The sequence below is a fragment of the Aulonocara stuartgranti genome (genome assembly GCF_965226115.1).
Source record: "Aulonocara stuartgranti genome assembly, chromosome: 4".
Classification (NCBI taxonomy): Eukaryota; Metazoa; Chordata; class Actinopteri; order Cichliformes; family Cichlidae; genus Aulonocara; species Aulonocara stuartgranti.
This window is the reverse complement of record NC_138942.1, coordinates 1,918,124-1,930,089: the sequence shown is the minus strand read 5'-3', so window position 1 is coordinate 1,930,089 and position 11,966 is coordinate 1,918,124. Positions and strand designations below refer to the sequence as shown.

Below are 11,966 nucleotides of genomic sequence, written 5' to 3'. Positions count from 1 at the left end.
CAGAATCAACCTTTTGGGATTTCCTTACCTGAATGATTGAGCATGCATCAAGACGTTGATTTATTTTTTCTTTTTACGTTTATTTATACGTTTTTTTTTTAATCAGCTGTTTGATGAAAATCTAGTGGCTGTATGGTGAGTCAAAGGTACAGTTTTTCTCATGTTAAATTTGGAACTATTCAGAAAATCAAAAGCATATTGTGGGATAATCTCAGAGGCAATATGTCAGTAATTACAGGGTAATTGATTCAGGTCTTTCAGAAATATGGGGAAATTATAGTTATAGATATTACTCTTATAGTAATATCACTTCTACAGTAACAGTAAATGGCAAATCTTCCTCTTACTAGTAGAGCAGTTTTTTATTTAAAGAAATACACAAAATAAATTCAATAGACTGGCTTTTTTCCATAACGTTTTATCGATGTCTTAAAATATTGAGTTTGTATTTCGTGTATTTTCTAATGTTTTAATATCGCTTTTTATTTTTTTCTAATTCCGATTTAGAACAATTAACGTATTAATATACTACAATAACGTTGTTGTTGTTGTTGTTGTTGTTGAAAATAATCATCATTATTGAGTCCAGCTGTTTTGCTGTCATATAAAGGCTGCACTCCTCGACCTGCCAACGATCGCGAGATTGAGGCCACTGCGAGAAGAACGGGTCCAGGCAAGGCATAGCAATATTCATATTTAGCAGCACGAGCAGCAGCAACAATAATAACAAGCAGTTTGTCCGGTTATGTAGGCAGGAGGAGAGATGAAACGCATGGTGCCAGCTTCAGCCAAAGACACGGATGGAGACACGGGACTGTGATCTGCAGGTACACGAGACGCCGCGCGCTGTGCTCAGGAAACACTGATAGCTAGGTTTATTAATAGCTAGCTAGCTAGCTGGCTAACGGTTAGCTTAGCTCGCGGAATGTTTGGCTACAACTGCTGTGGGATGATTCAGTGTGTGGTCGTCCTCTCTCTGACCACTTAAACCAGCAACAGCTGACTGAACACAGGCGCGACTGAGGGGCAGGTGCGTGGGCACGTCGAGTCTGTGGGGCTAACGGTGGCCAGCTAACGTTGCACGTCTTTAAAGAAGCTGAATGAGCACACTGCTAGTTCATGTTAGCATGCTAACGAGCCACCTAACGCTGCTGTGAGACGCTCTGTTATCAATAATCTGTAATCAATAATCAGGTGCTGGGGGAAGTGTTCGTGTCTTTTTGTCATTAAGGTGAAAGGTAACAGCGGTCAAAATAAAATGATACTAAAAACCGTTTTAATGATGTTTTTAGGAATCAAATGATCAATAAATCAGTTTTCGAGAACCCTGTGAGCAAACAATCTTTAATATACAAAAACTGGAACGTTTGGTCTTTGGACAGGAGTGTGCAAAAGTCTTACATCATCTTATGTCTTTATATATTGTAGGAAAAAAGGAAATGAATGTATGGTGCATTAAAACGTGTGCCAAGCATACATGGAAATGTAGTTAATAAGCCAAAATTGGGAGTGTAATTCTAGTGAGATTGAAAGTAAGTGTTTGGTGTGAGCGCCTTTATTCTTCAGCGTAGCCAGAAGTTTCTGTGAGGATCTTCAGGAATCGTTCTTCAGGCTTCTTGAAGGATAGTCAAAGCTCTTTTGGATGTTTCTGCCTCTTTGTTCTGTTCTGTGTCAGGATGATCCCGGACTGCTTCAGTAATGTTGATCCATGACTGATAATACTCTACTATTGCTCTCTTCAGGCCGTGTTTGGCATCTTTGTCAGGCTGAAATCATTTTTCCCCGATGGTTTTGCACAGTTGATCAAACTCTGATGGTGCTTTTCAAAGATCTCAAACACCACTGACTAAAATGCAAATGAGAGCCTCCACTGTGTTTTATATGTAATGTGGCATAGCTCAGCCTTAACTCCCCGCTTTCCCTTAAGAACTGATTCTGGACAGCCAGCCCTCTGATGAGGCTGCAGTGAACGTTAGACGGTCAGCTGAAGGTCCAGATGCAAAAACACCATCTTGTCTTTCAAATCGTGATATCTTCTGTACTTTAGCTTCAGCCACTGAAATAAGAACAAATGTATTTTTGTGACAGGCAGCTGGTGACAAAGAGCCTAAAGATCGAACTTTTTTTCCTATGATGTGTGGACACAGCACTGGTTCATCCCTTGAGTCAGGAGTCTTTTTATCTTTGAGTGATTAATAGGTCAAAGTTCAGAGTCTTAACAAAATCTCAGGTACAAGGACTGGACTGGAAATGAGTGAAATAAAAACTTTAAAAGACCTTCAGAAATCTGGAGGCTCCCAGTAAGCGAAATTTAAAGAAATGAGTGGCTTAAAACTTTATACCTGTACCTGTCGATACCGAATGCTTAAATGCCCTCAAACTTCAGAAACTGAAGATTTTTAGTTCAAAGTATGACACGTGCTTACGATGAGACATCTGTCATCCAAAAGACTTCCTGTTACAGCAGCCAAAACATTAAACGCAGCCTATAATAAAATCACTTCAAATGGAAGTTAAATAAAAAAATGTAACAAAACTGAATCATATTCAAGAATCTAAAATAAGAACCAAACTCAAAACCCCTAAAATTCTTTGAGCAATATGAAGGAGCCACAACACGGATTCAACGATGACGCAAAGTTTTACATGACGAGTCTGAAGAAGGAAAAATTAAAAACTCGACGTTAGAAGGTAGACATGATCTCGAGAGGCGTCCAGTCCAACATGAAGGCACGATGAGTGAAATAACCGCTGGCGACATGGGCGGGTCCTGAGTTGACCCTGCCTCAGCTTCCACTTGATTACCAATGAGAGTGCAGAATAGCACTGATGGGCATGATGCTGTGGTAAATCTGGCAGCTGAATCCTGCGACGTTTGTGAGCAAAAACGAAGCATGACTGAACCACTTCCTGTCTCAACGTCACCCTAATGTTAAATTTGCATCTGTGACAGTTATTTAAAAAAATTAACTAAAAGAAATCGCTCTTTCAAAATGATCAGATCAGTTTTATATTTTTATTAATCTGGATGTTGGGAAAATCACAGCAGGTATTACAAAAAGTGAAAGCTGAGCTCGCGATTCAGCGACGCCTCAAACCGATTGTCGTGTCGTTTCTACGTGTTCTGATCCCAACGGCGCCACTGTTCACCTGATCGGCGCTTCATGTGTGGGTCTGTTTCCTATAAAAAATATTTGAATCACAAAGATTTTCAGACATTAAAGGCCGTTGTTGATCTCTGGCATGTTCGTCATGCTTCAACAGTTGCAGTGTGCAGACGCTGTTTCTGCTCGTGTCACTAACGTTTTTTCCCTTCTCTAGGATGTGGCGGCGCTCCTGTCATACAGACAGACATTGAAGAAGAGGCGGACCTTGTGACTCGTCTAACCTCAGACGGCACGTTTCCTGTGTGGGAGCCTCTTTGGTTTTTTTCTGGCTGAAGTCTTTAGTCTCATAAATAATGTAGCAGAAGTTTGACCGCCTCTAAACGCCGTCGTTATCGTGGTTTGTTGTTTGTTCTTCTCCCTCGATGGGGCAGAGCTTCACCCTCGTTTGTAAATTGGTAGACTGATGTGGTGCAGGTGCCCCCCCACACTGAAGTAATCTGACTGATCATTGAGCCCCTCGGCGCCTCACGCCTTTCAGGAGGATGAACGGCTCCCTTTTAACCCCACCCAGCCCTCGGGCGGCAAACTCCTCCCCTTTACCTCCATCTCCCTCCCCCTCTCCTTCCCCGCCCTCTCCTTCCCTGCTGCCCTTGTCCTCGCGCCCTCCCCCTCTCCCTCCGCTGATGAGCCCGCCATCCCAGGCCCATCTGTCCTCGCTGTCGGACACGCCCACGCCATCGCCCTCACCTTGCTTGAGCTGGACTGAATTCTGTGAGCTCCACGCCCGCGTCGCAGCCGGCGACTTTGCACGTCACTTCCGGGCGTTTCTCTTAGAGAACCCGCACTACTCCGCAGACTCTGCCGCTGCCTTCTGCCGCCGCTTCACCGACCGCTTCGTTCGCCATTTCCAAAGCGAGCTGGAGGGGGCTCTCCCGCCGAGCTGTTCCTCTGCACGGGATGAAATGGTGAGCTGGGCTCCCCAGTCAGACGCTACGTCTCTGGAAGAGGAGGCGGTCTCGCCGCTGTCCACGACTGGAGGGGCGGTCCCCCTGTGCCCTCCAACTAACACGACGCGGGGCACGAAGCCAGCGCCGGCACGTCTTGTGTTGGAGAACCGTGGCGGGGACAGGTTTCAGGATTCTTATGCCCACAGCCAAGTCATGCCTCCATCATCTTCGTCATCGTGCTGCTCTTCCGTAGGAGGGAACAACGGGAGGCGTGAGGAGAGTCGAAGCGTGGTGGCTCCAGGGAACGGCGACGCGCCTGTGGAGGAAGAGGAGGACAGCTGGCTCGGGGCGGCGTCCGTCGGCGAAGAGCTAGAAGAACGGGAAGCGGACTCGTCAGAGGTGGACAACGCAGACTCCTCCCACACTCCTCAGAATCCACCCTCCTCAGTCACTCCTCTGCCCGGCTCCAAGGTGAGCGGCACGCCTGGCTCCTCCAAAAACAAGCTGAAGAAGCGTTTCTCGCTGCGGAACGTGGGGCGCAGCGTGCGGGGCAGCGTGCGAGGCATCCTGCACTGGCGCAGCTCCTCCAGCGACGCCACGCAGGCGCAGCTGCCCTCCAGCTACAGCTACACCATGGGCGTGCAGGACACCTCTAAGAGGACCTCTGGCACTCAGCCTCCTACACCCACCTCCTCCATGCCTGTTTCTCTGTCCATGCCCCTCTCGCTTCCTCATTCCTCCTCCTCCTCACTGCCCCCTTCGTCGTCGAGCAGCGCCACCTCCCTGTCGTTGTCAGAAGCCGCTCGGGATCGGCGGCGGAGCAACGGCGAAGGAAGCGAGAAGGAGAAGTGGAGCCATCGTCTGGAGAAGCTCAGATTGTCACGATCCCCTCCTCCCGTCCTCACCTCGACCGCCTCCAGCTCGCACTCTGCAACGCTGCCTCCGAGCAGCGCCGCCGCCATGGGTCCTCCGAGGAAGGTGGGCCGGCTGGTACGGGAGGGCGGGGTGAGCGTCAGCTCATCCAGTGACGAGTGGAGCGGCAGCCACGGCTTCTCCGGCTTCTCCTTCGGTCTGCTGCATCACAGTACGGACAACAGTCCTGCCTCAGCGCAGTCTCCTGGAGCACAGCCGCCACCGGTGCAGTCTCTCGCCAGCGGGGGGAACGTGCCCTGGAGGGGAGGACGCTGGCACAAATGTCGGCTGGTCCTCCAAGAGCGGGACAGAGAAGGTGGCGAGCGTGGAGAGGAGTACTACCTGGAATTCTTCATCCCACCCAAAGTGAGTTCTGAGTAAACCTTTTAACTTGTGTTGGTGCTCAAAACAGGTCAAAGAGAAAAGACTCGAATTTTTATTTTCTGACTCGATGAACATCTGCAGCAGAATCATTAAAAACGATATTGCAGAAAAGTAGCTTAAAAATCACACAAGCTCAAACATCAGTATGAAAAGTGGTGTCAGTGTCTAAATACTGTTTTTATTTGGTCTTCTGAAGCTTTGAGGGTCACAGGAGCCTTTAAAAAGTCCACAAAGGTGACAAAGCTTCACTTCCTGCCATCAACCCTACAACAGCTAAATGTGTTGAGCCGTCAGTCGATTGGTTCATTAGTCAGGCATATGAAGCGGTCAGCAGAATAACTTGTAGCTCAGCCTGTCCTGGTTGTTACTGGTCAGGAGTGGTAGGACTGCCAGTGTCACCATCACCCGCACTTCTCCAGCTGCCTGAACACGACCTTTGACCTGCTGCTAAATTGTGTGGCTGTATAACTAAACGGCAAACCTTTTGTCTCAGTCATCGAAGCCTCGGCTGACTGTGCCCTGCTGCGCCATCGTGGATGTGAGGAGCACCACGGCGCTCGAGGTCCCCGACAAGGAGAACACCTTCCTGCTGCAGGTAACCACGCCGTCAACCATCGGCTCTGATTCTTATGTCTACACAAACAATCACGTGCCGGCCGCTCAGTGCGTGTATGCAATGTGCAGAATGTAGTCTGTGAAAGCTGAAGGCGTACCACATGAACACAGGCCGCTTCATTGTTTTAGCCGCAGGAACTAAACCAGCAGGAAGAATGTGACAATCCAGAGACGTGCGAGCGAAAGCAGGTCGGAAGAATCTGGCGTCTTTATTTTTGTGGAGCATAAATGTGGTGAAGCTGAGCATTGATGGACTCAAAGCAGCATCAGTGCACAGTGGGGGGTTTCCACTGTGCAAGTAATCTGTTGGGAATGAGGGGGAGGGGCCTAAACTGATATTAGGAATCGAAACGGTGGCGTTTTCATACATGAAGGTTTCACTGAAACATGAAGCGCGTTCTCTTTCTGCTCTCAGCTGGACGGGACGACGCAGTACGTGATCGAGACGCGAGACGCCGTTCAGATGAGGGCGTGGCTCAGTGACATCAGGAACGGCATCTGTCTCAGGTGAGCAAACACAAAGCAGCAGTGGCATGCTGCCTGACCAGCTCCATATGTGGTTGTGGGTGTGGCTATAACCACGTTCTCCCTCCCACAGTGAACAGGAAGATGTCGAGGGTGTGTGCGGGGGGCCGTTGGACATCAGCGGGACGCCTGAGATCGGTGACCGCCTTTCACAAGGTGAGCATGGAGTGTGAGTTTACTGAACATGGACCCCCTGATGTGGGCAGAGCTTCTGTTCATGTACATCTAACACACACATTGCATAAAAGCGTTTGACCATCTCCGCTCGTTTCTTCACATCAGTGTGTTATGGTGGGATCGGAGGCTCCTCGCCTCTGATGGATCCTCTCCCGCCTGAGCTGCCACCTCGAGCGCCTCTCGATGAACCAGATGGCCGGATTCACGGAGGGGGCGGGGCTAGTCTCGGCACACCGTTTGCCGAGACACCAGACGCCACAGGTGAGTCTGACCCAGAGATTTGTTTTGTTTTTTCAAAAATATTTCTGTGACGCCTGAAGAATCCTGATGCATCTGCACATGTATGATCCACATCCAGCTTGAGCCTCTGCTGTTTCAGGTGGCGTGCTGTAGGTGTGTAATGTGGTCACGTGCACAACATGTAATGATGTCAGACATGCATCAGAATATCTACACAAACAGTTGAATCAGCTTTGCTAAATGTGGAGTAGATTCTTGTCTCTGTGTAGAGATGTGATGGCGGTATATCGATGCTGTGATGTCACAGCGTGATGACCTTACTAGCTTTAAAGGTTTACACAAACCCTTCCTCCACTCAGGGTCTTTCCTCTTCTCTGACGTGACGCCGGTTGAGGCGGTGGAGCACCCGCTCAGCGAGTGTCAGTGGTTCCACGGCACGCTGTCCCGCCTCAAAGCCGCTCAGCTAGTGCTGGCTGGAGGCCCGGCGAGCCACGGCGTCTTCCTGGTCCGTCAAAGCGAGACGCGGCGCGGAGAATACGTCCTCACCTTCAACTTCCAGGGAAAAGCCAAGGTGAGACGAGAGCATCCCGGCAGATATTAGTCTGATTACAAAGAGGATCTCATGGCCGTCCTGTTTGACAAACTGGTTCACGTTTGGGTGACGTGATGATGCGTACGCTTTACACGTGTCGTTGCCTTCTTCCCCGCAGCACCTCCGCCTCTCGCTGAATGAGGACGGTCAGTGTAGAGTGCAGCACCTGTGGTTCCAGTCCATCTTCGACATGCTCGAGCACTTCCGCGTGCACCCGATCCCTCTGGAGTCCGGCGGCGCCTCCGACGTCACGCTCATCAGCTTCGTGGGAGCTACCGCCATTCGGCAGCCAGGTACGAGTGAGAGCACCAGGTGTTCCCGGCGACTAATTAATGACAAATCAGACGAGACTTAAAGGAATGAGTTTGAATCTCTGATCATGTAACAACTGTTATGACATCACTGATGCTGTCTCACCATTTTCAGAAATCATTATTCGTTGGGATTCAGGCGTTCCTGTTCTTGGAATTTCCATTTAAAATTAAACTGGATGAAAAGTGATTTTAAAAGAGCTCTGAGGAGGCAAGGGGTTGCAAAGCAACTTGCAGATGTGCAGCTGCTGGAAAAGTAGGCGCTGTGTCTCCTGTGGTCAGCCTTGCCGTCGCTTAGCAACAGTGTTAAGTTGCATCGGGTTGAAACTGCTCAGTCAGGTGTGCAGACACCTGCAGAGCCCGGCGGTCACCTGTAAGGTGTAACCCAGCTGGAAGCAAACCTGTTTAACGTGTTCGTCTGTGGATTTTACACAAACCCTGCATGACCTGCCCGCGTCACGTTAGTAATGCCACCAACACGTCATGTGTTCCCTCCTTCCTGCAGACTACTTCCTGTTCTGTTCATGTGTAATCATCATTTATCGTCATGTCTGCTGGGATGTTTATTATACCGATGTTGATGTCCTGCCAGTAAAGTCTCCAGATTACATATTTTAAAAGTTGTTGTTTAATTGCTAAATTTAAAAGGTCCTGATGGCTGTGACCTCTGCTGTGACCTCTGCTGTGACCTCGGCCTGGCAGCATGAAGTCTCACCTGCTGAAAATAAGATCCTGGCGTTTTATTCTCAGCTAAAAATGCTTTAACGACAGCACGAGTGTGACGGGGAAACACCGTCCGATCCAGAATCAGAGCCTGAAAACATTGTTTGGGTGGTTTGATCGAACGGGAGTGCCGTCACACCTGTGAGGAGAAACTCCGCCCACCTCCACCCCTGCTCCATCTGTCCTGTGTTACTGCACCCATCGCTGTTCTGACCTCTCTGTTGTTGTCTTGTATCCGTTGGCTCGCCCCTTGCAGGCCGGGACAGGGCGGGCAGTCGGCCTACAGCCTGTGATGTCATCACCACGCGCCATCCTGACTCTCCATCAACCCCCATCTCTGACTGTGTGTAAGTGAGACCGGACTCGGCTGAGAGAGAGAGCGAGGAAGTGAATGAACAAATGATGTGTTTGGGTTTTAGTTTGGCTCTGGTCATGTGACACTCCACAGCCAATCAGGAGAGTTCAGTGGCCTGAATAAATGGCAGCTGTACTGGGGGAGGGGAGGGGATTTTTAGGATAACTGCCCAAAATTTAAAAGAAAACTTTGAATATTTTGCGGGAAAAATCTGAGTTTAGAAGAAAACAGGTGAGTTTCAGAGCGAACAACATTTATAAAGCCCGGCCTGACTGAGTGGATGAGCAGTCATGTGACCTGTTAGCAGGAGTAATGACGTCAGCGTGGCTGAAGCAGATAAGGTTATCCTGGTTATGTTCAACTTTAGTTTCAGACCCACAACTGTGTGTGTGTGTGTGTGTGTGTGTGTGTGTTACCTTGAATTGGACTGCCTCCATGACTCCCATGGACTTGACGACCGCTGACTCCTCCCACCTAACCAGCCACTCACTGTCGTCTCTCTTTGTCTCCCACCTCTCATCTTCCTCTCCTCCGACTGTTTCACTTTCGGCCTCATTTCCTCCTCTTCCTCCCCCCTCCTCCTCTTCTGCCTTTATTTACACTCTTCTCCCTCTCTTACCCCCTTCCCCTTTTCTTCCTTTTCTCCTCCTCTCCTCTGTCCTTGCAGACTTGACCAGCAGACCCCGTAGCCCTCCTCAGCCTCCTCCCCTGCCGCCGGGCCGCCCCCCGCCCCCGACTCCGCCCCAGGAGAGAGGAAATGAAATGGAGGTTGGAGCAGCAGCAGCGGTGTCGGCAGTGACAGTCACAACCACAGGAGGAAGTGGAGGAAGTGGAGGCGGCGTGGAGGACTGGGAGGAGAGGGACAGGGACACGCCTCTCCGCCAACTAGAAGCTGCAGACGGAGAAGAGAGGGAGGGAGCGAGGGTGCCCCGAGCCATCGATAACCAGTACTCCTTCTTCTGATGGAGGAGGAGGCGTATGTGTGTTTGAGTGTGCGTGAAAGTTGGATTGGATGAGGCGGCGTACATCATAGCCATTCATAACCAGTATTTTAATTTTGTTAGCGAGGAGGAGGGGGAGGAGTAAAAGTACTAACACTATGTGAGAGAGAGAGACGTAGAGGCGGGTGAGCGCAGCTTTACGACACTAACGAGCGGTACATTTCTTTATAGCCAGATAAGCTTTGTTTTGTTTTGCCGGTACGCCTCGCAGCAGGCTCAGCCCTGACGCCGGCAGACCCGACGATACCTCACAGCGGTCCTGTCAGGACGGCACACGCTAGCCAGAGGCCAAACATGCTACAGATATTCTTGCTTTGGCAGCCAGACCCGAAACATCGCGGCGCCGCAGCAAACTGAAAGCGACGGAAATGTTGACTAAAAATGTAGTTTCTGAAGCCGCGCTCGGCCAGGTAGCAGTTTATGAACCCCACACTAACATTTAAACTCCGCCCACACATGTGACTGCTTGTATTAATACTACAGATGATGTTAACACTAAAGCCACTATTTACGTTCACTGCTTCACTTTCACAGGTCTTAGTTTAAATGGTGGAATCACGTTTTTCCGAACCTTCGTCCCAAACAGTCTGTTTTTAGCGTCGTCAGGACGCCGAGGTGCACGTTGTCGTTTCACTGTGGCGCTCTCACTGAGCTGACGGTACGTTCAGCTGCTGCTATTATTTATTCTAGAAACGCCTTTAAAGCAACACGATGGTGACGTCTGCACCGGGATGTTTGTTGGTCGGTGGTGATCGGATCCAAGGAAAAACACTGACTGAATGTGAGGCGCCGCAGGCTGACGCCTTCATGAGACTTACTTTCATTAGTTCTTGAAGTCTGAGCATGTTTTGGGTTCGTTTTATTTTCACTTTTGGACACAAATCGGTGCGTTAACTTTTTATTATATTAAACGTCGTTATTGCCAGTGTGAGACTGTAACGATACTCGCTGCTGTTGGACTGAGTCTGCCAATCATCACCTTCATCACGGGGGGGCGGGGGCAATGTTCGGTGAGCTGCTTGTCACTTCCTTTAAAATGTCACGTGTAAGTTTAGTTTGGCCTGTGGTGTCGGCATCATTCTTAGTGGACTCGTGAGCATTGAAATGGCTTTGTTTTAATTTAGCTTAAAGTCAGACTTTCTTGACTCGTACGTCTTTAAAAAAACGTTGCTCGGTCTTAAACGGACATTTTTAAGTGGAGTCTGAGTTCGTCAGCATTAAAACATCAGATGTCATCAGTGGCGTTTGGTGCGGCTCCTCAGATTTTTGTTTTTCAAATTTAAATGCAGTTTTTGAGAATTTTAATAAAATTTTAATAAAGCCATAAATTGGCACATTTACAAAATTTAATAAAATTTTATTTATATAGCACCAAATCACAACAGTCGCCTCACCGCACTTTATATTGTGATGCATTCATGAGGTGACGAATAAAAATCGTAACGTTTCCCTGCAGCGTCCGTCACGGCTGTTTTAAATTCTTAAACGTGTTCCAGGCCTGTGCAGCTCAAACTCCTCGTCCACCGCGGCCCACGTGGAGCCCGCTGTGACTCTAAGTGGGCGGGGTCAGTGAGACGCTGTGTAAGAAAGTGTAACCATGTTTAAAAACCCCTGACATGTTAATGTAAGGAAAAGCGCACATTCAGCAGCGTGTCTGTTTTTCTACATGTTACACTGATGTTGGCGTGCACGTGACGACGCTGATGTCGTCGTTTCTGTAGCAGTTACTGAAGACGCGCAGCTGTTCTCATTTCAGTTTCACGTAGTTTGGTGCGACGTGATTGGCCGCGGTCATTATCAGCAGGAGAAGCTGTAAAACTAAAATCTACACCACCCTCCACCTTCTCCAAAAGCATCCAGTGGGCCAGATATGACTCTGCTGGGCCAATCCTGGCCCCCAGGCCTTATGTTTGACACCCCTGATTTAGAGTGATATTTAATTTTTTTTAATTTTTATTTTTTCTCACTAGTGACCATTCAGGCCTCCTAGAATGTTTTAACTTTCGTAAATAACGACGTGCAGTGACATCATGTGCACCCCCCCATCGTGCTGCGCGATCAGTCGCACCTTTGGGAC

General features: G+C 49.0%; 1 protein-coding gene across 2 annotated transcripts; it reads left to right on the top strand.

Moving 5' to 3' along the window:
- The first annotated feature begins 637 nt into the window (after nt 1–637).
- Nucleotides 638–9,701, top strand: sh2b1 (SH2B adaptor protein 1). Of its 2 annotated transcripts, XM_082530250.1 has the most exons (11): nt 638–673; nt 752–827; nt 3,322–5,332; nt 5,844–5,945; nt 6,381–6,472; nt 6,564–6,646; nt 6,773–6,928; nt 7,267–7,478; nt 7,618–7,792; nt 8,790–8,880; nt 9,556–9,701. In XM_082530250.1, exons 3-11 carry the CDS (start codon nt 3,650–3,652, stop codon nt 9,575–9,577), a joined length of 2,616 nt encoding a protein of 871 aa, XP_082386376.1. In that variant the 5' UTR covers nt 638–673; nt 752–827; nt 3,322–3,649; the 3' UTR covers nt 9,578–9,701. The 2 variants fall into 2 exon arrangements, with proteins under 2 accessions (XP_082386376.1, XP_082386375.1); XM_082530249.1 differs by having other exon boundaries at nt 643–827.
- Nucleotides 9,702–11,966: the final 2,265 nt, after the last annotated feature.

What these genes read in the sequence shown, in the direction of transcription:
- sh2b1 (XM_082530250.1), top strand. Translation starts at nt 3,650, where the DNA reads ATGAACGGCTCCCTTTTAACCCCACCCAGCCCTCGGGCGGCAAACTCC. An exon ending in AATTCTTCATCCCACCCAAA is followed by an intron (nt 5,333 to 5,843) that starts GTGAGTTCTGAG and finishes CTTTTGTCTCAG; the next exon opens with TCATCGAAGCCTCGGCTGAC. An exon ending in AGAACACCTTCCTGCTGCAG is followed by an intron (nt 5,946 to 6,380) that starts GTAACCACGCCG and finishes TTCTGCTCTCAG; the next exon opens with CTGGACGGGACGACGCAGTA.